Source organism: Moschus berezovskii, chromosome 8, assembly GCF_049115385.1.
Source record: "Moschus berezovskii isolate FMDL1 chromosome 8, NW_MosBer_1.0, whole genome shotgun sequence".
Classification (NCBI taxonomy): domain Eukaryota; kingdom Metazoa; phylum Chordata; class Mammalia; order Artiodactyla; family Moschidae; genus Moschus; species Moschus berezovskii.
In genome coordinates, this window is record NC_142467.1 from 78,343,305 (window position 1) to 78,368,210 (window position 24,906).

Here is a 24,906-nt window from a genome sequence, read left to right on the forward strand (position 1 = left end):
CAAGCGTGATTATCTAAAGCATTGTAGTTTTTCTTAGGCACATCTGTAACAAAAGCTTTTTTCTCTTTTTTTAGAAATAGCTTACATTTATTTGGATTTCACCAGAGGAACATGGCATGGGAATTCGGAGAAGGCACTGGCAAGCCACTCCAGTACTCTTGCCTAGAAAATCCCATGGATGGAGGAGCCTGGTAGGCTGCAGTCCATGGGGTCGCTAAGGGTCGACACGACTGAGCGAGTTCACTTCCACTTTTCACTTTCACACATTGGAGAAGGAAATGGCAACCCACTCCAGTGTTCTTGCCTGGAGAATCCCAGGGACGGGGGAGCCTGGTGGGCTTCCGTCTGTGGGGTCACACAGAGTCGGACACGACTGAAGTGACTTAGCAGTAGCAGTAGCAGGGGAACATTAGGTCTTTATGACTCTTGAAAGATGATGCTTTTGTGATCTTTATGTAATAGGTTTACCAAAGCACACTGTCATATTTAAATTCCAGTATCCTAAAGAGAAAATTCAGTTTGTGCATCTTTAGTTATCCTGCAGTTGAGGGACTTGAATTTCATGACTGAAATTTTTTTTCAGTACAGATGAAATATAGTTCTATATAAGAAAAATCTGTAAGTTTGTCATGCATGTCACTTTTTTTTTTTTTTTTTGGTATACCACTATTTAAACGGCAGTGTGCAGTAACTGGCTAGATGTTTCACATATGCAAATGTTTTTCTCGTACCTTAGTGGGAGTGGTATTTTTAAATTTATTTTTAATTGGAGGACAATTGCTTTATAATGTTGTATTGGTTTCTGCTATACAACAACATGAATCAGCTCTAAGTATACATATATCCCCTCTTCCACCTTTCCTCTCCCCTGGACCCCATCCCTCCCTGTCATCACAGAGAAGCAAGCTGAGTTCCTTGTGCTATATAGCAGCTTCCCACTATCTATTTTACACATGGCTAGTGTATATATGTCGATGTTACTCTCTCATTTTGTCCCCTGCCCTTCCCCTGCTGTGTCCACAAGTCCATTCTCTATGTCTCCATCTCTAGTCCTGGCCTGCAAATAGGTTCATCAGTACTCTTTTCCTAGATTCCATATATATGCATTAATATATGATATTTGGGCTTCCCAGGTGGCACTAGTGGTAAAGAACCTGTCTGCCAGTGCAGGAGATGTAAGAGACATAGGTTTGATCCCTGAGTTGGGAAGATCCCCTGGAGGAGGCCATGGCAAACCTCTTCAGTACTCTTGCTTGGAGAATCCCATGGACAGAGAAGCCTGATGGGCTACAGTTCATAGAGTCGCAAAGAGTCAGACATGACTGAAGCAACTTAGCACAACACATATGATATTTGCTTTTCTCTTTCTGACTTACTTCACTGTGTATAACAGGCTCTAGGTTCATCGACCTTGGAATGATTTTTTAAAATTAATTTTTATTGGAATATAGTTGATTTACGATGTGTTAGTTTCTGTTGTACAGCAAAGTGAATCAGTTATACATGTGTCCACTCTTTTTTGGATTTGTTTCCCATTTAGTCATTATGGAGTATTGAGTAGAATTCCCTGTGCTATACAGTAGGTTCTTGTTAGCTATGTGTTTTATGTGTGGTCGTGTATATACATCAATCACAATTTCCCAATTTATCCCTTCTCCTCTCTTCTCCCTTGGTAACCATCAGTTTGTGTTTTACACCTATAACTCTGTTTTATAAATAAGTTCATTTGTATAATTTTTTTTTAGGTTCTAAATAAAAGTGATATCACAGGTATTTGTCTTTCTGTTTTTGACTTACTTCACTCAGTATGACAATCTCTGGGTCCACCCATGTCTTTATTTAACATTATTTCAGTTCTTTTTATGGCTGAGTAATATTCCATTATATATATATGTACCACATCTTTATCCATTCATCCATCGATGGATAAAAAGCATTATTGTTATTATTATTTATTATCCTTTTTTTTTTTCGTTTTTAGAGTCCATTGGCAGTATAGTTGAAGCTCTAAATAAAATAAATTCAGGTGGAGGAGTTTCAGCAAATCCTGCCAGTCGTGCAACATCAGCAGCCACATCTGGATTTGTAAGTGGAGGAGAAAACCTAAAACTCTGCCTTCTCTAAAGATTTTTTCTTGTCTTTCCTTTTTTTCTTTCTCTTATTTCATGCAAAAAGTGGTTTTTCCAAGCTATTAATTTATTGTTAAATAGGAAAGATAAATGACCATAAAACTTTATAAAACATGTACTAAATATGTATAAAATTTGAATGGAATTAGGGTTAAAATATTAAATGTAACTTTTACTTACTCTTCTTTAGTGTGTCTTTTGTATTTTGGAGCATTTTGATAATCATATTCTCGTCACTGTCTAACTTTTTAGAAAAGGATATTTAGTTTAGTGCCTCTTTTGAGTCATGTCTTTTGAGAGGAAGCATTGACAGATTGTATTTTGGAAATATGTCAACATAGCTGCAAGTAAAAAGTCTCCCACTGTGTCAGAAAGTCTAATAGAAGTCTGGTTATAGCTCTTGCGAAGTTTGCTGATTAACTATCTCTGGCGCGTCTCCTTTTTTTTTTTTTAATTGTAGTGCATAAATAAGAAATAAATCATTTGACACATTCAGTTGTGGTGTTTTGTTTTGTGACTCACGGCAGGCATAGTAATAAAATAAACATCTAATTTTAACTCTGAGAGTATGATCAGTTTATAAATGTGATTTTACTCTGTTGGCCCACTTTTTGATTAAGGGCCAGATAGTAAATATTTTAGGCTAGATGGACCACACACTGTTTCTGACACATAATCTTATTTTTCTTTTGTTAGACCACTCTTAAAAGATGTAAATAATCATTCTTAAGTCTTGGCTGTTGTTTGTTGACTTCTGCTTAGAATGAAAGTGATCAAAAATTGGACATCGTTCTTTTATAACCTAATATGCTTCACAAATTAGCTAGGCAGGTCATCACTAAGTAGAAAAATACAATATCCAGTTAGATAAAGAACAGTCCTGGGTAACAACTTAAGGTAAAAATCTAATTTTAACTCAAACCATTATGAGGGAGTCTAATTTATAATAAGCACTAAGCAGCGTTTTGCTCATCTGTTTATACTGACTTTTATATAATAGAGTTTACAGAGCCGTTCACTATTCCTATTTATAATAAATTTATTTTTTATAATTTTGAGTAGCTAACAATCACTGAATTAATAGGGTTTTCCATTGTCAGAGACAGGAAGGTTGAAAATGAGCTATCCTACCTGTTAGCACAAAGCAGGCAATAAAAAAGTACTTATTTGGAAATGAAGTCTTTTTCCATGTGTTTTTAATTGTTTTTATTAAAAAATCAAATGTAATGAAACATTCCATCAAATTCACTAAAATACCATTCTATTTACGAAACTAAATATGTAACAGTTAATAGTTTTGAAAAGTTAAAAATTTGATAAGAATATCAGTGAAAAAATAATTTTCTACAATTGGTCCACAGGCTGGAGCTATTGGTCATAAATTTCTTCCATTTTATTCTTCTTATGCGGAGCTGGACACTATTATGTATGCCCTTGGAGTGGGAGCATCAATCAAGGAGCCAAAAGATATGAAATTTATTTATGAAGGGAGTTCTGATTTCTCCTGTTTGCCAACTTTTGGAGTTATTTTTGCTCAGAAATCTATAATGAGTGGAGGATTAGCAGAGATTCCTGGGCTTTCAATCGACTTAGCAAAGGTATGCATAATAAGAAATCTTTATTTTGTTTTTCTGTTTCTTTAAATATGATTGGTAAATGTCACGTGTGTGTGTGTGTGTGTGGGGGTGTATTAATACAATAGTATGTAGTGGTTGATTCAAGAATAAAGATTAAACATGTCTTTTGATTTTTCTTTTTAAGAACGGAAGGGTAGGCAGTTGAAAAGGCAAGCAAAAGGAAGAAAACAGTAATTATGTACAGTCTTGCAACCTTGGCATAATGTTATTAATTCTCTTTCTGTCATTAGTTGCTATTTGACCAAGAGTGAACAGCTTCTCTAAGCTTCAGTTTCCTTATGTGTAAGTTCCATATGATAATCGTTACCTGATCATAGTGATGAAGGAGCAAGAGGAAAGAGTATATGAAACAGAGAGAATAGGTGAAAAAGGCCCAAGGCAGGTGCATACTTAGCTTATTTTTGGAACAGCAAGGAGGTCAGTACAGCTATAAATGAGCAAGGGGGCAGTGATCGGAGAAGAGGGCCTTGTAGTCACTTGAGAATTTCAGCTTGTACTCTGATTAATATGAGAGGCCGTTTGTAGTACTTTGAACAGAGGAGTGATATGATCTGGCTGTGTTCACTCACAGGCTCATTTTTGCTCCTCTGTAGAGAATAGATTATATGGGGGCCAAGCATGGAAGCAGGGAAACCAGTTTGGAGTCTATTATAGTAATTCTAGCACAAAGCTTGATGTGCATGGAAAGAAAGAGGAGTCAAGGATGAAGGTTTTTGGTCTGGTTAACTGGGATGTTATATATGCATGTTTATCTATGTATGCTGCTGCTGCTAAGTCACTTCAGTTGTGTTCGACTCTTAGTGACCCCATGGACTGCAGCCCAACAGGCTCCTCTGTTCATGGGATTTTCTAGGCAAGAGTACTGGAATGGGTTGCCATTGCCTTCTATCTATGTATGATTTATAATTAATTATATGCAATATATTTAATATGTATGGTAGTTACATATGACATATTACTATGTATAATAAAATAGATGTGTACAGTTACTTTAAGGTGGGGATGATCAAGAGTTGGTTTTAGTGGAGATACAAAGTGGGCAGTTGAATATATGAGTTTAGAGGTTGCAGGATGGGCCTCCTGGGATTCTTAGCGTTTAAGTAAGATTTAAAGACATGAAACTAGGTGAAATCACTAGTGTATGAATATAGGTAGCAAAAGTTCCGAGTTTGGGGATCCTGTGGTGAATTGAGGTTGACAAGATGAGGAGTTAACAAGAGAGACTGGGAAGGAATGGACGAAAAGGAAGGAATGGGAGGAAAGAGACTGGGAAGAAAGAGACTGGGAGGTATGAGGAATGTCAGGAGAATGTGGTGTTTGAGAAGCAGAGTGGATAAGGTGTTTCAGGAAGGAAGGAGCAGACAGTTGTGAGAAGGCTTTGGAGGTAGGATATATTTTATTTCTTGAAGTAAGGTTCAGGTCATAAACCCAGTTGATAACCCTTGAATCGTAGACCCTTAAACTGATTTCTGTGATTTTGATTGATTGGAGAAGCCATTTACTAGAGAATCGTTAGTTCATTGCTTCTCTGAGTCCATGAGAATCTACACTTATTATTTGATGAAGCTGGGAGGGAGGCAAGAAACAGATGCCATGCAGTTTGTTGTTTCAGTCACTCTTCCATGGCATTTGTTGCAAACAGTCTCCTGTTTGGATAATGTCCTTGTAAACGATTAAAGCCGATGTTTCAGAATTCTTCCTTGGAGTTGAAAGGAATTGGACATCATGAATGGTATTCAAAATCTGTGACTGGAAATGATAGCCATCTTGGGATTTGAATCCCAGTCTTCCCAACCTTGAGTTTCCAGACATGATATTGAGGCTATCCTTCATTTGTCCTCTCATCACTATCCTCCTCCCCATCCTGTTTCCTTTGTGGGTTCTGAGGGAAACTGGGAATTAAACTGTCCCATGGCAGTGGAGTGTGGTCATTCGGATATGTGCTCAGGTTTTTTTTTTTTTTTTATTGTTAACTTGTTTTCCTGTATTATATTCTTGTTTTGACAAATTGAAGTTTAATGTGGCTATGAAATTACACAGGGTCTTTAGTGTTTACTCTTTGTAGGTAATTTGTAAGATATAACACTAAGGATATGTTGACATTGATAGTGCTTTTACTGTAGCCATGGCTTTAATATTTATCTTTGTGTTTTGGCCAAGTCATTTGTATTTTCCAGGTATTACCTGAAATTACTAGTACTGACCAGTTTGTTTATTTTTATTCAGTAGATATGTAGTGGATACCCAGTATGTTCCAAGCACGGTGATGAGCCCTGGGAATATACTGAGTTTAGTGTCTCCATGGCAAATAATCCACGATTATCACTCAGCAAGGATTAAGAATGTCAAGAAAGAAGACTGTATATTTTCTCTGTTCCAGAGAGCCGATAGTCTATAAATTGGGGGACTGATGATTTCTGAATAATGTAGTTAAGGAAAAAGAGCCAAACTGAGATAGATAGTTTGGGGGAAGTAGTCATGTGAACAAGTGGGCAGTGATATATCATTTAGGATTAGCAGTATTCACAGAAGAGCCTATGGAGAAAGGAAGTCTACTGACAAAATTTTGCTTACCTTAATGTAGAGTCTTCATGGGGAGCAGTACTTGGAGTTATATAAACCAATTCCCAGAACAGGTGAGTTCTTGATCATACCGTAATTTTATGTTCTGACTAACCTTTGAAACTGCGTCAATATGTTAAACTGGCAGAGAAGTGACTAAATAAATTCTGTGGTAAGTTATTTGTGTGCATGTCAGCCATTAGTGTTTACTGAGGTTGTTTTTTGTTTAGTCACTAAAATCATGTCTAATTCTTTGCAACCACAAGGACTTTAGCCTGCCAGGCTCTTGTGTCCATGGGATTTCCCAGGCAAGAATACTGGAGTGGGTTGCCATTTCCTTCTCTCCAGGGGATCTTCCTGACCCAGAGATTGAACCTGCATCTCCTGCATTAGCAGGTGGATTCTCTCCTGCTGAGCCACCAGGAATCCCCATATCGATGTTAACTAGTACTTATTTTGGTTACTTAAATATCATCCTATTTGAATAGTTTTATTTCATAAATTACTTCAAAATACTACTTAAAATCTGATCAACAACTGAAAGGAGCATTTTCTGTGTGTATCTTAAACTTAGTGATTGTGTATAATCAGTCCCGTGGATGTGATTCGTCATTCTTTTCTCAGGTATTTGTGTTGGTACTGATTTTCATAAAGCAAAGAATGTTAAAAGACACAGGATGTTTTGTAATTAACTTTTTCCTATTTTCTATTAGAGTAAGTAAAATCAAGTCTGTCTTAGTAATCAGTTTATTTTTCTCAGTAATTTCTTACTTGTTCAGTAGAGCTTCTCATTTTTGCACTTTAATTTGATGTATTTATTTTGTGTTGCTACTCTGATGTCAGAATATTTATATGCTGACTGTATAAGGTGGTAAAACACAAAGTATCATTTCATATTATGTAATGTAGAGGTTAGCAAGTAGCTAGAATTGTACTTTAATTTTTTTTCTGAATCTTTTTATTTTGGAGAAGGAGAAGGCAACCCACTCCAGTATTCTTGCCTCTAGAATCCCATGGACAGAGGAGCCTGGTGAGCTGTATAGTTCACAGGGTCACACAGAGTCAGACGTGACTTAGCGACTAAACAACTTTATTTTGTTAAACATTATAAGATTCCAATTGCTTAAGGCCGAATAGTTCTATTTCAGTGTTAGTGTTACTTGTTTCTGGTTGTTCTTGTAGACTTCCCTGTGTTTTTTTTTTTCCTTTTAGTTTCTTCCATTGTGGTTTTGTGCTTTTCTTTTGCCTGTATTCCTTTCTCTTTTGTTTTTGGGTATCTGTTGTAGGTTTTTGATTTTCAGTTACCATGGAATTCATATCCGTTGATCTATAACTATATTTGTTTTAAACCAGGTAGTCCTTTAAGTTCAGACACATTCTAAAAGAGCTGCATGTTTTACTCTCTTCCCCCACACTTTGAGTTTTTGATGTCATAGTTTACATCTTCATGTTTCTCTTTACTTATTGTTGTAATCATACTTGATTTTACAGGTTTTTGTTTCTTAATCTTTGTACTAGCTTATTTAAATATCCGAGCCTCTGTCTTTCCTATATATTTGCCTTTACTAGTGGGATTTTTCCTTTGCTATACTTAATTCTTGTTATATCCTTTCCTTTTCTATTTAGAGAAGACCCTGTAACATTTATTTTAGGGTTGGTTTAATATTGATGAACTCTTAATTTTTGCTTATCCAAAATGTTTTTTTATATCTGCTTCAATTCAGAAGGATAATCTTGCTGAGAAGAGTAGGCTAGGTTGTAGGTTTCCCTTTTGGCACTGTAAATATATCATGCCACTCCTTTCTGGCCTGCAAAGTTTCTGCAGAAAAATCAGCTGATAGCCTTATGGGGATTCTTATGTATATGACTCTCTCTTTTTCTTTTTGCTACCTTTAGAATTCTCTCTTTAGCTTTTTCCATTTTAATTAAGGTATGTCTTGGTGTGGGTCTGTTTGTATTTATCTTCTTTAGGATCTTCTGTGCTTCCTGTACCTAGACATCTGCTTCTCCCAGTTTTCAGTCAAATTTCATCAAATAAGTTTTTACTCTATTCTTCTTCTGGGACCCCTATAATGGAATGTTGGTGTGCATGATATTACCCAAAGATCCCTTAAAATGTTCTCTGCCTTTTACTTTTCACTTTTCTCATTGAGTGAATTCCAGTATTCTCTCCTCTAGATCATGTACGTGTTTTTCTGTATCACCTCAGTTCAGTTCCCTTCAGTTGCTCATTCATGTCCGACTCTTTGCGACCCCAGGGACTGCAGCATGCCAGGCTTCCCTGTCCATCACCAACTCCCAGAGCTTGCCCAGACTCATGTCCATTGAGTAAATGATGCCATCCAACCATCCCATCCTCTGTTGTCCTCTTCTCCTCCTGCCCTCAGTCTTTCCCAGCACTAGTGTCTCTTCCAGTGAATCAGTTCTTTGCATGAGGTGGCCAAAGTATTGCAGTTTCAGCTTCAGCATCAGTCCTTCCAATGAATATTCAGGACTGATTTCCTTTAGGATGGACTGGTTGGATCTCCTTGCAGTTCAAGGGACTCTCAAGAGTCTTCTCCAACACCACAGCTCAAAAGCATCAATTCTTTGGCGCTCAGGTTTCTTTATAGTCCAACTCTCACATCCATACATGACTACTGGAAGAATCATAGCTTTGACTAGATGGACCTTTTGTTGGCAAAGTGATGTCTCTGCTTTTTAGTATGCTGTCTAGGTTTGTCATAGCTTTTCTTCCAAGGAGCAAGCATCTTTTAATTTCATGGCTGTACTCACCATTTGCAGTGATTTTGGAGACCAAAAAAATAAAGTCTGTCACTGTTTCCCCATCTTTTTTTTTTTTTTTAACATTTATTTTATTGGAGGCAAATTACCTTACATTAATATATTGGTTGGTTTTGCCATACATTGACATGAATCCGCCCCGGGTGTACATGTGTTCTCTTTCTTGAACCCCCCTCCCACCTCCCTCTTCCCCATATCCTCCCTCCATGTCAACTGTTTCCCCATCTATTTGCCATGAAGTAATGGGACCAGATGCCATGATCTTAGTTTTCTAAATGTTGAATTTTAAGCCAACTTTTTCACTTTCCTCTTTCACTTTCATCAAGAGGCTCTTTACTTCTTCTTCACTTTCTGCCATAAGGGTGGTGTGCTGTTAATTCCTTGTAGTGCATTTTTCTTTTCAGTTAGTCTATTCTTCAGCTCTGATTGGTTCTTTTTAAAAATTTCTAGTTCCTTGTTAAAACTCTCATTGTATTTGTCTATTCTTTTTCCTAATTCAGTTAGCATTCTTATTATTAACACTTTGAATTCTTTATCTGGTAAATTATTTATTTCTGTTTTTTTTTTTCCAGGAATTTTCTGTTGCTCTTTCAATTGAAACAGACTCCTTCGTATTTTCATTTTGCTTATCTATTTCTTTATCTATTGAAATTAGGTGAAACAGTTACTTATGGATTTTCTTTTGTGGGTGTGCCCCTATACAGTCTGCAGATGCCCAGTGGCTTTGATGGGAGAGCTGGATTTGATGTGAGCACAATTTAGGTCTTCCTCAGAGTGTGCTGACAGCTATCACCTTTGTAGGGGGTGGGGCTGGAGATGGAGGAGTAGAATCAGATGTTAGGTGGGGTTGTTGCTGTCTGCCCCCCCGCCGCCCCCCACCACTAGGGGCAGGGGCAGATCTCTAATTGCTGGAGCAGAAGCCCTGAGGGTTGGGTCTGAGCTGGTTCAGTTCCCTTTAAGTGTTTGCTCTTCCCACTGCAAGCACTGACACCCTTGCCCCAGAGAGGTTCAGTAGAGAAGCAGGAGCGGCTGATATGGATATTTCAGTGAAGGTTGGGGCATGGGTTTTGTTGGCCTGGCCACCATCAGAGATCTGGGCCCCCTGTGCAGTCACCAGTAATGGCTGCCCCCTCCCTGTTCAGATGCCGCTTAGTGTTTGGATGTCCTTAGCATCTTATAGGAGAAGGCAATGGCAAGCCACTCCAGTACTCTTGCTTAGAAAATCCCATGGATGGAGGAGCCTGGTAGGCTGCAGTCCGTGGGGTCGCTAGGGGTCGGACACGACTGAGCGACTTTACTTTCACTTTTCACTTTCACACATTGGAGAAGGAAATGGCAACCCACTCCAGTGTTCTTGCCTGGAGAATCCCAGGGACAGGGGAGCCTGGTGGGCTTCCATCTATGGGGTCACACAGAGTCGGACACGACTGAAGTGACTTAGCAGCAGCAGCAGCAGCATCTTATAGCTGAGCCTTCTCCTTGATCATGGCAGCCTAGACTGTGGAGCTGTGATGTGTGAGTGGTGCTGGAGTGTTCCCTCAGCTCAGGCTGGGAACCAGAGCAGTTGTAGAAAACCAGTCAGCCACCCAGGTGGTTTCAGTGTGCCCTCTATGCTCTGCCTTGAGAATAAGTAAGAATTCACTCACTCCTGGATTCCAGGCTTCCCATAACCCTCTTGTCCCAGTGGCCTTCCAGCCAGCCACGGGGGCTTGTCTTCCCTTGTTGGACACCCAATATGTGGCTTAAATTGCTTAGTCCCCCAGGAAGGTCTCTCCCTATGCCATCTCCCTTTTCCTTTGAGTCCTCTCCCACATGTCCTTGCTGCTGCTGCTGCTGCTGCTGCTGCTAAGTCACTTCATTCGTGTCCGACTCTGTGTGACCCCATAGATGGAAGCCCACCAGGCTCCCCCGTCCCTGGGATTCTCCAGGCAAGAACACTGGAGTGGGTTGCCATTTCCTTCTCCAATGCATGAAAGTGAAAAGAGAAAGTGAAGTCACTCAGTCGTGTCCGACCCTTAGCAACCCCATGGGCTGCAGCCAACCAGGCTTCTCCATCCATGGGATTTTCTAGGCAAGAGTACTGGAGTGGCTTGCCATTGCCTTCTCTGCCACATGTCCTTACCTGATTGCTTTTCTTCACTTCCTACCTGATTACCTGTGGGTCTTTCTTATAGTCTTGGTCGTATAGGAGTCTTTCTGTTAGTCTCCACTTAATTTTCAGTGGAGGTGTATTTTTGATGAGTTTGTGTGGGAGGTGAATTCTGTGTCCTCCTACTCTGCCATCTCAATTCGAGTCTTCAGTTTGGTATTACAGCCTGTTTTTACACAGTTCCTTTTATCTGAGGCAGTGTGCAGTGTGTGGTTATGTGAGGAAGTTTGACTTTATTTTAAAGACAATAGATAACCACTGAAGGACTGTAAGGAGAGAATTACATGATCAAATGTGGATTTTAGAAAGCATCAACTCTGGCTCCTGTTTGTAATGCTTGGATTGATAAGGGAATGAGATAGAGGGAAGGAGATTTTGTAAGAGGCTTTTGTAATAATCTAGGTTGGAGAATGTGGTTGATTGACAAGGATTGTAGGCATCAGTAGGGATTTAAGTGGAGAAACTGTAGGGATATGAAAGGAGTAGGCTTGGTATTTGTTTAAATATGGAGTTGATTATCTTGGGTTATCATCTGTAGTTTGACAATTATTTATCAGTTGCTTCCTAACATCTAGGCTTTCTGTTAGGGTTATAAATAAATGGAAAATGAAACAAATCTTGACTGTGCCCTATTGGAGCATATAACTTCATTGTTGGGGAGGGCAGCCTATAATAAAAAAAAGGACATAATGTGTAATTGCAACTATATGTGATAAACATTACAGATGAAACATACTTGATACCATTAGAACTTAAAATAGAAGGATTTGATGTAATCAGGTTGACTCTGGGAGAAAATAGCTTCAGACATAATATGGAACATGTGTTAAAGTTGGTCAGAGTGAATGTGCAGGTAACTAATTAGAAGTCTGTTGTTGAAATAAAATGGTGGTAGCTTAGACAAAGGTGGTGGTGGAGATAGAAGTGGAAGAATCAGAAGCAACTTAGGAGATGAAAGCGACAGCAACCTAGTTAACCTCAGCATTATTTTATTTTTTGTAATCATCTTTCATACCCAGGCAGGAACCAAGAGCTTTGACTTTCTCCCTTCAGTGCATTTAAGATCCGATTTCTGTCTGCCTCATTTCGATCGCCATTATCTCTCACTTTCCAAGTGTTCTCTCTGCCTCCATTCTTGCTCCCCTCAGATCTGTTCATCTTACTGTAGCCTGAATATTATTTCTGAAATGCAAGTGTATTTGTCACTTCCTTATTAAAAAGCCCAGATGGCTATTCGTAGACTTCAGGATGAAGTAAAAAACTTTTTGTATCTTCTGACTTCTCTCAATGTCTGCCTACTCAAGTCTTGTCACATATTTAGACACTAATTTATGAGGCAGGTGTCATGCTGAAGTTTCTGCCATGGCAGTTGGGTGGATAGTACCATTCATTCATGTAGGGAACAAAAGAGAGAAACAGGTTGGAAAAAAAGATTATGGGTTCACTCTCAAACAAGGATAATCCATTAAGAGGTCACCAATTAAATGATGAAAAGAAGAGTACATGAAATAACAAAGTGGTTAGAAGGAAACATTGTCTCATTGAAGCCAATAGAGGTTCCATAAGGAATGGAATAAATGGTGTTGATTGTTTGCTTAACAAATGTTCATTGAATGATTGAAAATTGTTACTTTTTACCACCTATTTTATCAGAATTACTAATATTTCAAATTTGCTAACTCAGGCATTATGATTGCTTTTAATGTTTATGATTCAGCATGATATTGAAAATTGTTCTAAACCATGCATTTTTTTAGTTTTGCTGAACTTCCAGTGGAAGTTTTGTTAAATTCTCTCATGTCTTCATATAATATATTACTTATGGCTTTTAAAATAGTCTCATTTATTTATTATACATTTATTATTTTTACTTTCCATTTTAGGAAAATTAAGAAATGAAACAATTGTTACTGATATCCTGGATAAAGGATCCGGTTTAGTAATTCTTGTGGATGGTAACTAATTTCCAGTTCTTATAATAATATTGTTAAATTGATAGCCTTTGTATGCAGTATGATACTTTATCATAGAAGTTGATGAATAAGTTTCTGTTTGTCTTCCAGTTTGTGAGAAAGCAAGATTAGCATTCTAAAAATTTATGAACTCTTCTAGAAAATAAGGGGTTAGGAGAGTGGGACATTTCAGGGGATTTGTGACAACATAACCAAAGCCGAGATGAAAAATGTGTCTGGTCTAGTGAACCCAGTGGGGAATTATGCTTCCTGGAGTATGTTTTAGCAGGAATGACTACAAAGACAACCCTCAACTGATAACTAGGCTGTGTTGTAAACAGTCTTTCGTATGTTAGCTCTTTGCAACTGGGAACCTATTTGACCCCTGAATCATTCTTGTAAGTGGTAGTTAGGTTTTTAACCGTGCACAGTCAGATGTATTGAACTCATAATGTGGTTCAAACACCATAGCCACATTTTATTTGCTGTGGAAAAAAAAATTATAGTAGTTTAATAAATATTGAAATACTATTAATTAAATATAAGCCAAAGACACCTTGCTTAAAATTTATCTTTTAAAGTTTAAGAACAAAAGCAAGAAAGATTATCAAAAATTTTGGAAGTATCAGTGGAAACTTTAATATTTATCTGGTATTTGGAATATAGGTTTTATCATTTTGTTCTAATACATACCTAAGAGGTTATACTGAATATGTTGTTTTGGAACTTGCCTTGTTTTTACTTAATAATGTATTTAGAACATTTTTTAATGCTTTTAAGTATTTTTCTATTGCATGTTTTTGTTAAAATTTCACCATAGACACATAGAACATGAATCTTTTCTCTCTCCTTTTCCTCTTCTTCCTTCTCCCTCTTCTTTTTTAGATATTCGTATTGTCATTTCAAACGTTGGCTAACATTTGGGTATAGTTCTCCCAGTTTTCTTTTAATCTTCTCACCATTCTACCAAATGTAATGTACCACTATGAAGTTTTGTGGTAATCTTAGCTTTAATTTTTACTCTTGTTTCTTGATCTACTCCATTTATTTACCTATAGCTTGACAATGGATAATCATATATTAGAATTTGTAGATAAAATGTAGATGAAATTAGATATCCAATTTTCTGTGTAATAAAGATGAATGTCTTATTTTAAATATAAGTAATCATGGCTTTTATTATTTTTGTCATAAATATATTTTTCCTTATGTTATTCAAAAGCATATTCCTAATTTTACAGAGCTGGAGATTTAGATGCTGCTCAAACTCTCACAAGGATAGTAGTAGAAAGAGGAACAGCTATCTTTCATTTATTACTTGCTTACTTATTCTCTAATATGCTCACTCATGTCATTTGTTCATTGATTCATTAATTAATGCATATTTATTAGGTGCTCTTTCTGTCTCAGGTACTATTCTAATTGCTGGGAGTATGATATGAGCAAAAGAGTCATGATCCTGCCTTCCAGAAGCATATACCTTCACTCTTGCTATTTCCTCTTTTATATTTCAGGCTTTATTGAGGGCTTCAGCAGAATGTTTGAAAATTTTAGAGTGTGGTTATCTGCATTTTATTTTTTAATCTTACTGAATTTTAGTGGATTTACAATGTTGTGTTAATTTCTCTTGTACAGCAAAGTGATTCAGTTATATACATTCTTTTTCATATTCTTTTCCGTTATGGTTTATCACAGGATATTGAATATGGTTCCCTGTGCTATACAGTATGACCTTGTTTATCCACCCTGTATATAGGATGCATCTGCTAATCCCAAACTCCTAATCCATCCCTTCACTACCTCCTCTCTCCCTAGGCAACCACAAGTCTGTTTTCTGTATCTCTGAATCTGTTTCTGTTTTGTAGATACATTCATTCGTTTTGTATTTCAGATTCCACATATAAGTGATATCATATGACATTTGTCTGTCTCTCTCTGACTGAACTTTGCTTGGTATGATAGTCTCTAGGTGCATCCATGTTGCTCAAATGGCATTATTTCATTCTTTGTTATGGCTATGTAGCATTCCATTTTGTGTGTGCACACACATTTTGTGTGTGTGTGTGTATCTCACATCTTCTTTATCCATTTATCTGTTGGTGGATATTTAGGTTGTTTCCATGTTATGGCTATTGTAAATAGTGCTGCTATGAACATAGGGGTGCATGTATATTTTTGAATTATAGTTTCATCTGGATATATGCCCAGGAGTGGGATTGCTGGATTATATGGCAATTCTATTTTTAGTTTTTTGAGAAGCCTTTATGCTGTTTTCCATAGTGGCTGTACCATTACATTCCCACCAACAGTGTAGGAGGGTTCCCCTTTCTCTGCTCCCAGTCTAGCATTTGTTATTTGTAGACTTTTTGGTGATGGCCATTGTGACCAGTGTGAGGTACTACCTCATAGTTTTGATTTGCATTTGGACACGACTGAGTGACTGAACTGAACTGAACTGAATAATTAGAGATAAAAATCTTTTCAGGTGTGTTAGTCTGCTTTTTATAGTGGAATTGTCTGAAAAGTTTGAGAAGGAGAGAACTGAAATATGAAGGGCAGTTGGGGAGTTTTAGAAGAAGGTAGAGGAACTGCTATTTCATAGATAAGAAAGGATTTGTCAAGATCTTCCTTTCTCTGCCTTCTAGATACTGGTAGTATGTATGATTAAAATGTGCTCTGTAACCAAAACTTGGGTGTCTTTAAATTGCAAAACCTTTTAGTAATTGGATTTTGTTTCTGAAACATTTACAGGGATTGCTGATCATGTATTGGTTAACTGGTTATGTCTTTTGATAATAACTGCTTTTCTTTCTTCTTTCATTTACTTTTCAGTCTACACTTACTCTGGGGAGGAACTTATATGTTATAATCAGTTCTCCATCTTTGTTGTTGGTTCTGGAGGCTTTGGTGGAAAACGGACATCAGACAAAGCCAAGGTAGGCTATGACTTCATAAATGACATACGTGTGTCATTAAGGATGCTTATCTGTGTTTTGAACTTACTATATGTATAATTTCATAGAGTAGGGCTTTAGTAATCTAAACTTCCTTGAATCAGAATATGTTCTTGGATTTGAAGTGCTGTTTATATTTGTATATTTTAATATATAACATGTTATATTTGTTACAGGCTGAGCTAAGTGTAACGTACATGAGATAATTAGTGGAATATCCTTACTTATACAAACTTTGCCTGCACCCAAAACTCTTTAGAAAAACCTAACATGTACAAGAGATCCTGGTGTAAATGAAAATCTTCACTCATTAAATGTCTAGAATATTTCTTATGTATAAAACAATTCAAATTATTGTTGAGTTCTCAAAATCTGCCCCGAACCATATTTTTCCTAAAAATATTTTGTAACTTGGATTTTATTCCAGTTTAACCTGGACTTCACCTCTGCCCTCAGCTCTCAGAATAGGGCCATGCTATCTTCCTAGACAGAGCAGGCCATTCATTTTTCTTATTACCCACTCCTACCTTCCTTAACTTGTGTAGTAAAAGCTCTATTCCAGGTAAAAGTGGCTGAGAGTTATGGGGTTCTCTTCTTCCACCCAGCCCCAACTTGTAGTGTGGAGAGTTTTGTTCTACTATGGCAAGTTAAGAATACTAGGGCTCTGATAACTCTTCTCCAGCCTGCTCATAGGATGAGGGTTCCCTGCTGCTAGAGGCAAGCTGAGAAGACCAGAAGCTCCTACTCCTGCTCAGTACCCTTCCTTTAAAGTGAGGATGTCACTTGGAGAGAAGTGGGCCATGGCCTTGCCCTCATCTGTGTTGCAGTGGCGGAGAGGTTTTGCCTGGGGGCCAAGGCAAGCTCTAAAAATAGAGAGCTCAGAAAGGAAACTGACTCATTTTAGAACCAAATAATTGGAACCAAAAGTGAGGATGGTTTCAAAAACAAAGTTACTTTAGTAATACTCAAGAGGAGTCTGGTAGCTCCATGGAAGCAGGAAGTAAACTAGTCCAACTAGAAGTTTGCTAGAGAACCATGCAAGGAGACAGCTAGAAGAGTTGTCATGGGATCATTTTTGTTGTTGTTCAGTTGTTAAGTCATGTCCGACTCTTGGCGATTCCATGGACTGCAGGATGCCAGGCTCCTCTGTCCTCCACTATCTCCTGGACTTTGCTCAAATTCATATCCACTGAGTTGGTCAAACCTCACAGACTGACCTCAAAGACCTCCTTTGGAAAGAAGTATTCTTTTGCATTGGGAAGAGTCCCTATGTTTGTTGCCTAGAGAATGGACCTGGTTATATAATTCCTGTCATTATACAGAGGCATTTCAGGGAAATCATAATGTAGATGAAGCTCACAGTTACAGAATTTTAAAGGTCATTATGTGCTGAATGTATTAAAAAAAAGCTTCCTTTTATCCAGCTTACAGATTTCATTACAGTCAGCCCTCCATATCCATGGGTTCTGCATCCGCAGGTTCTGCATCTGCAGATTAAACCAGTCATGGATCAAAAATATCCAGAAAAAAAATTTCTAGAAAGTTCTCAGACTATTTACACAGTATTTACATTGTGTTAGGTATTACAAGTAATCTTGAGATGATTTAAAGTGTATGGGAGGATGTGCATAGGTTATACGCAAATTTTATACTTCCCCATTTTGTATAAGAGACTTGAGCATCTGCAAATTTTGGTGTCCTGGAAACCGAGAAACAACTGTACATTGAAACATGGTTGTTTGTCAAATACCAATTTCTGTAAAGAGACTAGCACTTATTTTGTTAACTATTTAGTGTGTCATGGCTTGTTTTTAATTTCAGGCAGCTGTAGCCGTACCCAATAGACCTCCTGATGCTGTACTTACAGATACCACCTCACTTAATCAGGTAACAAGGTGTTTTTGAAAAGTGGTAAAGCCACCTGGCTTCTGGCACTTTAACTTGTAACTCTTGATACCCTGTAAATCCTATGAATTCAAAAGAATTCTGCATAATAGAAATAACAGTATATTTCTCTAGTTGAAGTTTGTTCTTTGTGAATTTTTACTTAGCAGTTGTTTTTCTCTACTAGATATCAAAAGAAAATATAAAGTGGTTTTCACAAGTCAGTTGAGAAAGCATCATGTTTTGTTGGCATGGATTGCTTGCCTTAAAAAGATTTCCTAGCTTTGTGAAGAATTTCATTAAAACTTTAGAGAACAGGATAAAATAAAGGGCAGATTTCAGTTATCCTCTCTTCTGTTGGAAAAGAAAGCTGAGCTACACTGTGTAGAGACAGATTATTTTATGCCAACTTTAGTGGACAGGTACAATAAAGCATCTTAGAAGGAGTAGGTGATTTAATCTGTTCTGTTTGGCATGAATAGTATGTTTTCTGATGAAAGAGATAAAATACCCTGTCAGTTAACTGATTCTGTAAGCATACAAAGATTTATTTAATAAACAAAAGGTGACCTTGAAGATGAAAAAAGCAACTTTGTTTTTGAGAGTTATGAAGGTTCTTCTCTAAGATGGCCAGAATACTAATCATGCAGATATAGAACAGAATACATAAAGCTTTGAAGTAAAGCAGTGAATAAACAAGTAATGACAGCAGATTATTTATAAAATTCACTTATTTTTGGATACTAATTTTGACATATTGATATGAGAACTTCTGCAGGATTTATGTTTGCTAACAAATAGAATATAATTTCATGAGCTAGAAAGAATTAAGTTTGAAACATAGTAATTGTGTTTTTTCCAATGCTATATAATTGGATGATAGAATAATACTTTTTATCTCAGATTAGTTTTTGCCTTTAAATGTCTTCCCATCCCTATTTCTTATCAATTTCTTAAGAAAACACTCATATTTATGTTTAATTAAAGCTTCATAGTGAAATTAATTTTATTATGGCACTGAAGAACAGAAAAGACTTTGTGGTTTCATGGTTCAGAAAGCCCAGCAATGCTCTATTATTATTCTTGGGTTTCTGAAATAATAAAAGGTATCTGCTGTAGATAAGAAAAGCTGAATAGTTTCCATGGCTTGAGTTTCTTAATGCAGTAAGCAGGAAGATTTTCTTTTTCTGGTTTTTCAGATGAATAGAACTTTTCATTAGCTTTTAGCCAACTTGAGTACTTTGCTATGTGACAAAGAACAGTTTGTAAGTTAACACAAATTTTTTGTATGAATAATGGGCACTCATCATTTCAAAGAGGTTCCTGGCCATTTGTATCACATGGTCATTTGAGAATGTGATTAAAAACTGTATACAATTTGGTTAAAAACATTTTGCATAAAATTTTACATAAAGTTCAGGGGATTTGTGAGCTGTTTTAAATTAGATCTGTAATGTAGGAGACACAAATCAAGAAGTGTCTGAAGTATTGACAAGGAACTGAAAGTATACTTAGAAATGATGTGAAAATGTCTTAATAACTAGGGCATCTATTCTGAGCAATGAATGATTAAATACAAGGCTTTGAATTGTAGAGTAAGTGCTGTCGACATTCAGAGAAGTGTTACTTATTAGAGAATGATACACAAAAGAGTTTAGTAGGAAAAATGAGACTTCTGAACTAAACTGGTGTATAGATATTCTCTCTTACCAGAGATGTAAAGCTTGCAGTATGGCCTGAACAGGGATAAGAACTTAATGATGATAGCAGATAAGAGCTTGATGTATGTACAAGGAGTCAGAATTAGAGAATTCACATTGGAGAGTGGTGGGAGGTCATTATGGATGAACAGACCTTTAAGGAGAAGTGGGAATGGAATGGATTATGCTACTATAGCGTAAACTTTTTGCCAGGTATTTAAATTAAATGAGTCATTTTTTAATCAGTAAGAAAACTGGCAATCATAGTTTTAGCTCTACCAGTGTCACTTCTGGAATATTTTGTTTTTCATTTCTTTAGGAGAATTTCTTGATCTTCAAATTGGTATGATATTATAAGTATGGTTCATGGTTTGTCATAATTAATAAAGAGAAAATTCATCCCCAATAACCTGGAAAGACCAAAGAATAGGAAGGTAACAGATGTCAGACTCTGTATTTGGGAAGAAAGAAAACAAATATCTTTAGTTTCCTCAGTTACATATCTTATACTACTTATTCTAACAATTAGAATTTTTAGCTATCATCTTTGTTAAATAAAGTTAATCTTGGAATATTGGTTATACCATCCATTAAAATGTAATTCTTTATTAAATTACCAAAGGAGAAGGTGTCAGACACGGAATAGATTATTGGTTTTGGTATCTGACAGACTGAGGTTCAAATCAAGCTCTGATTTGGGGTTTGAAGTTTGTCATTTTTGCTATTTGTATGTAACGTGATGATGTATATTTGCTTAGTGTTTTATTTTTTAAAAATGCTTTCTAAAATTTATCATTTAACCCTCTACAACTTATACAGAATCTTGTAAATCACATCTATTTGATAATTGTTGATTTGATTTAATTATTTTAGAAGCCACATAAAGGGAAAAAACACTAATTCATTGAAAAAGTGAATAATTTAGAAAACTATCATATGGAGTGATGGGAAAGATAAAGAGTTTTAAAAAATTATGTAAAACATATTAAAAGGTAAATGATATTTTCCTGTGAATTGTAGGAAATGTTATTTTCTGTAGATAAAGTTTATTAAAAAGGAATAATCAATAATTAAAAATAATGAAAAACACTGAGAAAATCAGGTATGCTGACATGGGTAGCCATTGCACAATATTTTAATAGTCTTGGAAAGCTTAATAGCAATAGATAAGAAAGAGTTCTTGAGTCAGACTCAAAGTTAATACACAGATATATTAAAATACTTACTCTTAGCGTTTTTGAATTTTCTTTCCTTTAGTACTGAAAAGTACTTTTTTTCCGTTTGATCAGTGCACAATTTAAATGCTGACAAGTATAGTGAATTTTTGATCCTGCAGTTATTTTTGTGCATGTCTGCTCAGTCGCTTCAGTCATGTCTGATTCTTTGCTACTCTGTGGACTGAAGCCCTCCAGGTTCATCAGTCCATGGGATTCTCCAGGCAAGAATACGGGAACGGGTTGCCATGCCCTCCTCCAGGGGGATCCTCCTGACCCAGGGATGGAACCCTCATCTTCTGTGTTGCCCATGGGTTCTTTTCCACTGAGCCACCTGGGAAGCCCTGTTGTTATCTCTTTTTGCTAACCCTGCCTTATCTTAGTACAGAAGTGATGTGAGGATCTGGACTAAGCAGAAATGTAATCTTAATGCTAAGCAACTAGTCTGCTTTTTTTTTTTTTGGCAGGATGAGCTGATCTCAGGTTTTAGTGCACCCAGTCTATTGAAAGTTTATTAGAAGTGTTTGATGTTTATGTGTCTAGTATTGGGTTATAGGCTTCAATTTAAAACACCCCACAAGAAAGTTGGCATAAATTTTGCTTCCTTAGAAGAGGCTATAAACATTTACACCTTGTCTTCATTGTGTTTTAATGACAGTAGATTGATGGATGCCTTTTTTGTGAATTTCTCCTTAGGCAGTGGTAACCAGTGTTATTCCCAGATGTAGTTCTTGGTTCCCATAGCTATTTTTGTACAGTCCTCATCCCTTCCCAACTGATTTCAGTGGCAGGTGTTACAAAAAGCATTTGATTTATGCTTAACCTTTTTTTCTTAGAAGTAGTTATTTTTAAATCAAAACTAGAGTTAGGTATATTATTATGCATTTCTCATGCAATAACCAGTCATATTTTCTGTTATTATTTTAATGTATTCTAAGAAAGCACTGATATGCTAGTTACTTTTATAATTCTCTCTCCACAGGCTGCTTTGTACCGCCTCAGTGGAGATTGGAATCCCTTGCACATTGATCCTAACTTTGCTAGCTTAGCAGGTGAGTTGCTAATAATATGTGCCAATGAAAATATTAGCTCAGGTATCTAAATAATAAAGACACTGCTACTTATGACATTTAAAAAATAGCCTTTGCCTAATATATTTATGCAAAGGATACGGAAAGGTAGGAAGTAGTGTTCAGAAAATGGTGTCCTTGAAATTCAGATTATGGTGGAAGGTAGCTCCTGCTAGTGCAAAGTCTATGATAGGACCATGGGGATGAATATCTGAGTTATCATGAAGGACAGGGTCATTGGAGGACATGGATGATTTCATGGTTACAACCAAACCTAACAAAATAATTCTTTGTGTCCCCAGATCTCTGACACTCCTTTCTTATATTTTTTATTTTCTTTCTTTGTTTAGTTCATAATTTTTTCCCAAGGAAGTATTATTTATAAAATATTTTTCATGTTTCTTAAAATACATGGTATGATTCAGGTTAATGCAGTTTAAAAATTATTTTTGAAGTTCTGAATTAACTGTTGTTGGTTTTTAAACATGGAATGTTTCCTTATCTAACTAAATTATCTCTCTTATTTTTAGGTTTCGATAAGCCCATATTACATGGATTATGTACGTTTGGATTTTCTGCCAGGCATGTTTTACAGCATTTTGCAGATAATGATGTGTCAAGATTCAAGGCAATTAAGGTATATGTAAATTATTAATTTAAATATTTGTTCCTTTTTAGTGTTAGAGGAGAGAAGGAGTCTTAGTGACTTCATTTAAAGTAGGTACTATACTGAAATTATTATTTTTATTATTTTGTTGACTTGGTATTCAGCAAGTTTTCTTTTCATAGCTATAAATACCTCTAATACACATGTATCATGAAGAATATTATATACAATTATATTTATAGCAGATTGATTATTTTATAAATTATCAAATAGTTAGGAGCATACATATGTCAGTGTATATGCCTTAACAAAAACTTGTGGTATACCTTTAAAAAATTATTGTTATTATTTTGTTTTACTATTTACTAATTTACCTTAATTTAATTAAAAATGTTAACTGGCTGCATTTGAACTTTAATAAAAATAAACCTATATCAATATGCTAGCTTCAAGTTTTCATCCATTATAAATTACCAAAAAAAACTGTCTCTGCACAGTATCTTTGCATAAATCAAGACATACACTTAAAAAAAAAAATCATTAAGACAGTGTCAAATAACTCCAAAAACTTTTATCAGTTTGTGCTCCATGCAGCAGTGGAAATTTATTTTCTGATGTCTTATCTTTGATAACACTGATTATTCTCATTATTAAAACTATTTTATAGTGATTATTATAAATAGTTTTTATTATTGTCCAATAATATGTACACAGAACAAAAAAAAGTATAGAAAATTATGAAATAAAAAGTAGAATTGTTCTTTCCTATATGCCAACCCCAGATCTTATTCCCTAGACTTAATTAGTACCACTTTTAATTGCTTCTTGCCTGTATAACTTTGCTTAATATGGTTATTCTTCTATGTCTTGATTTGTCAAGAGTGAACTATTTATTGATTCTATACTTAGAAAGACGTTTAACTTATACGAACTATAACCTTTCTTTACTAATTTTATCATATTACTGTTTTTGTGAATTTAAGCATAGTCAAACCTATTTCTTCATTTTATGCCCTCCAGCCTCCATCCGAAACTACTCCCTTCCCCAAATGGAAGAACTTTAAATTAAAATATTTTTAACCCTTAAACACATTTTCTTTTAAAGGTTCGTTTTGCAAAACCAGTATACCCAGGACAGACTCTGCAGACTGAGATGTGGAAGGAAGGAAATAGAATCCATTTCCAAACCAAGGTATGAGTGAGGTGGTTAGAGGTACATTGTTTCATTCCCTTCTTCACCGTATCCTATAATTATGTTCTATCCTAGCATTCTTTTGGTTAATAACTATGGATATGAAGTAAAACTTAGGAATTAAAAAAAATCAGTAGTAATTTTCAATTGAAAATAAAATGACTCTGTACCTTGTTATTTATTTTCTGTTTTATTCTCAACGAGATTGGTGCCTGTTAACATAACATTTCTGAAAATCCAACCAACCATATCTTTTTGGCTCAACTTATCATTCAAGTTGTCAGAATATAATCTTCAGAAAGTTGAAGGCATGATTCATAGACAGATATAAAATGAAAACATGATGAAACTTTAATTCCTTAATGAGGGTGCTAGCAAGATGATAAATCTGGTTCAAAGGAGAAGTAGAACAACGGGGTTTATGTAGTCCAATGGGGAAGGCATTCTAAAATAATTTTACTGAGTTAAGAGACAAAACAAGTTAATTGTTCTATAGAACAATAAAACCATATCCTTTATGGTTATATTTTCTACTAGACAGAAATCATATGCATCTTGATCACACAAAAACCCATAAATTAACATCTTATGTCACAGAATCTGAGCTTAATCAATAGTAAGTAACAAGACAAATTAAAGTGTATCTCCTTAAGTTAAGTGCTTTTGGGGGTGAGGCTGTTAGCAGTGCTCCAGTAAAATACTAAAAGGACATAAAATCCTCATTTTATAAGTTTTTTACAGATAATTTTTGTTAACACAGTTGACCAGGCTGATACCTTTTGGCCTGATCATTTGTACTACATAAATGTCTTGTGTTGAGCAATTTAAATAACACCACCAACAGTAGTAGCAGCTTATAGTTACTGAGTACTTACGAGCAGCCTGTCCCATTATCTCTGCTATGCATAAAAACTCTACATTTAATTTGGGAAAATCTAGGTTCAGATCTTTTAAATAATTTGCTCATGGTCACATAGGAAGTGGTAGAGCTGGGACAGACACCCGGATCTGCCTGGCTCAGCACTCAGTTCCTAGGTCCTAACTTTAAAAAAAAAAAAAAAAAATACTATGA

General features: G+C 36.0%; 1 protein-coding gene across 1 annotated transcript in view; it reads left to right on the plus strand.

Annotated features, from left to right (window-relative positions):
• HSD17B4 (hydroxysteroid 17-beta dehydrogenase 4) overlaps positions 1 to 24,906 on the plus strand; it is a 104,822-nt gene that overhangs the window by 59,493 nt on the left and 20,423 nt on the right. Inside the window, exons 12-20 of the mRNA XM_055429357.2 lie at positions 1,982 to 2,085; positions 3,491 to 3,727; positions 6,351 to 6,402; positions 13,145 to 13,216; positions 16,046 to 16,149; positions 17,989 to 18,054; positions 21,948 to 22,017; positions 22,566 to 22,672; positions 23,748 to 23,834. Of these exons, the coding sequence (XP_055285332.2) occupies positions 1,982 to 2,085; positions 3,491 to 3,727; positions 6,351 to 6,402; positions 13,145 to 13,216; positions 16,046 to 16,149; positions 17,989 to 18,054; positions 21,948 to 22,017; positions 22,566 to 22,672; positions 23,748 to 23,834 (899 nt within the window). The remainder of the gene's footprint in view (positions 1 to 1,981; positions 2,086 to 3,490; positions 3,728 to 6,350; positions 6,403 to 13,144; positions 13,217 to 16,045; positions 16,150 to 17,988; positions 18,055 to 21,947; positions 22,018 to 22,565; positions 22,673 to 23,747; positions 23,835 to 24,906) is intronic.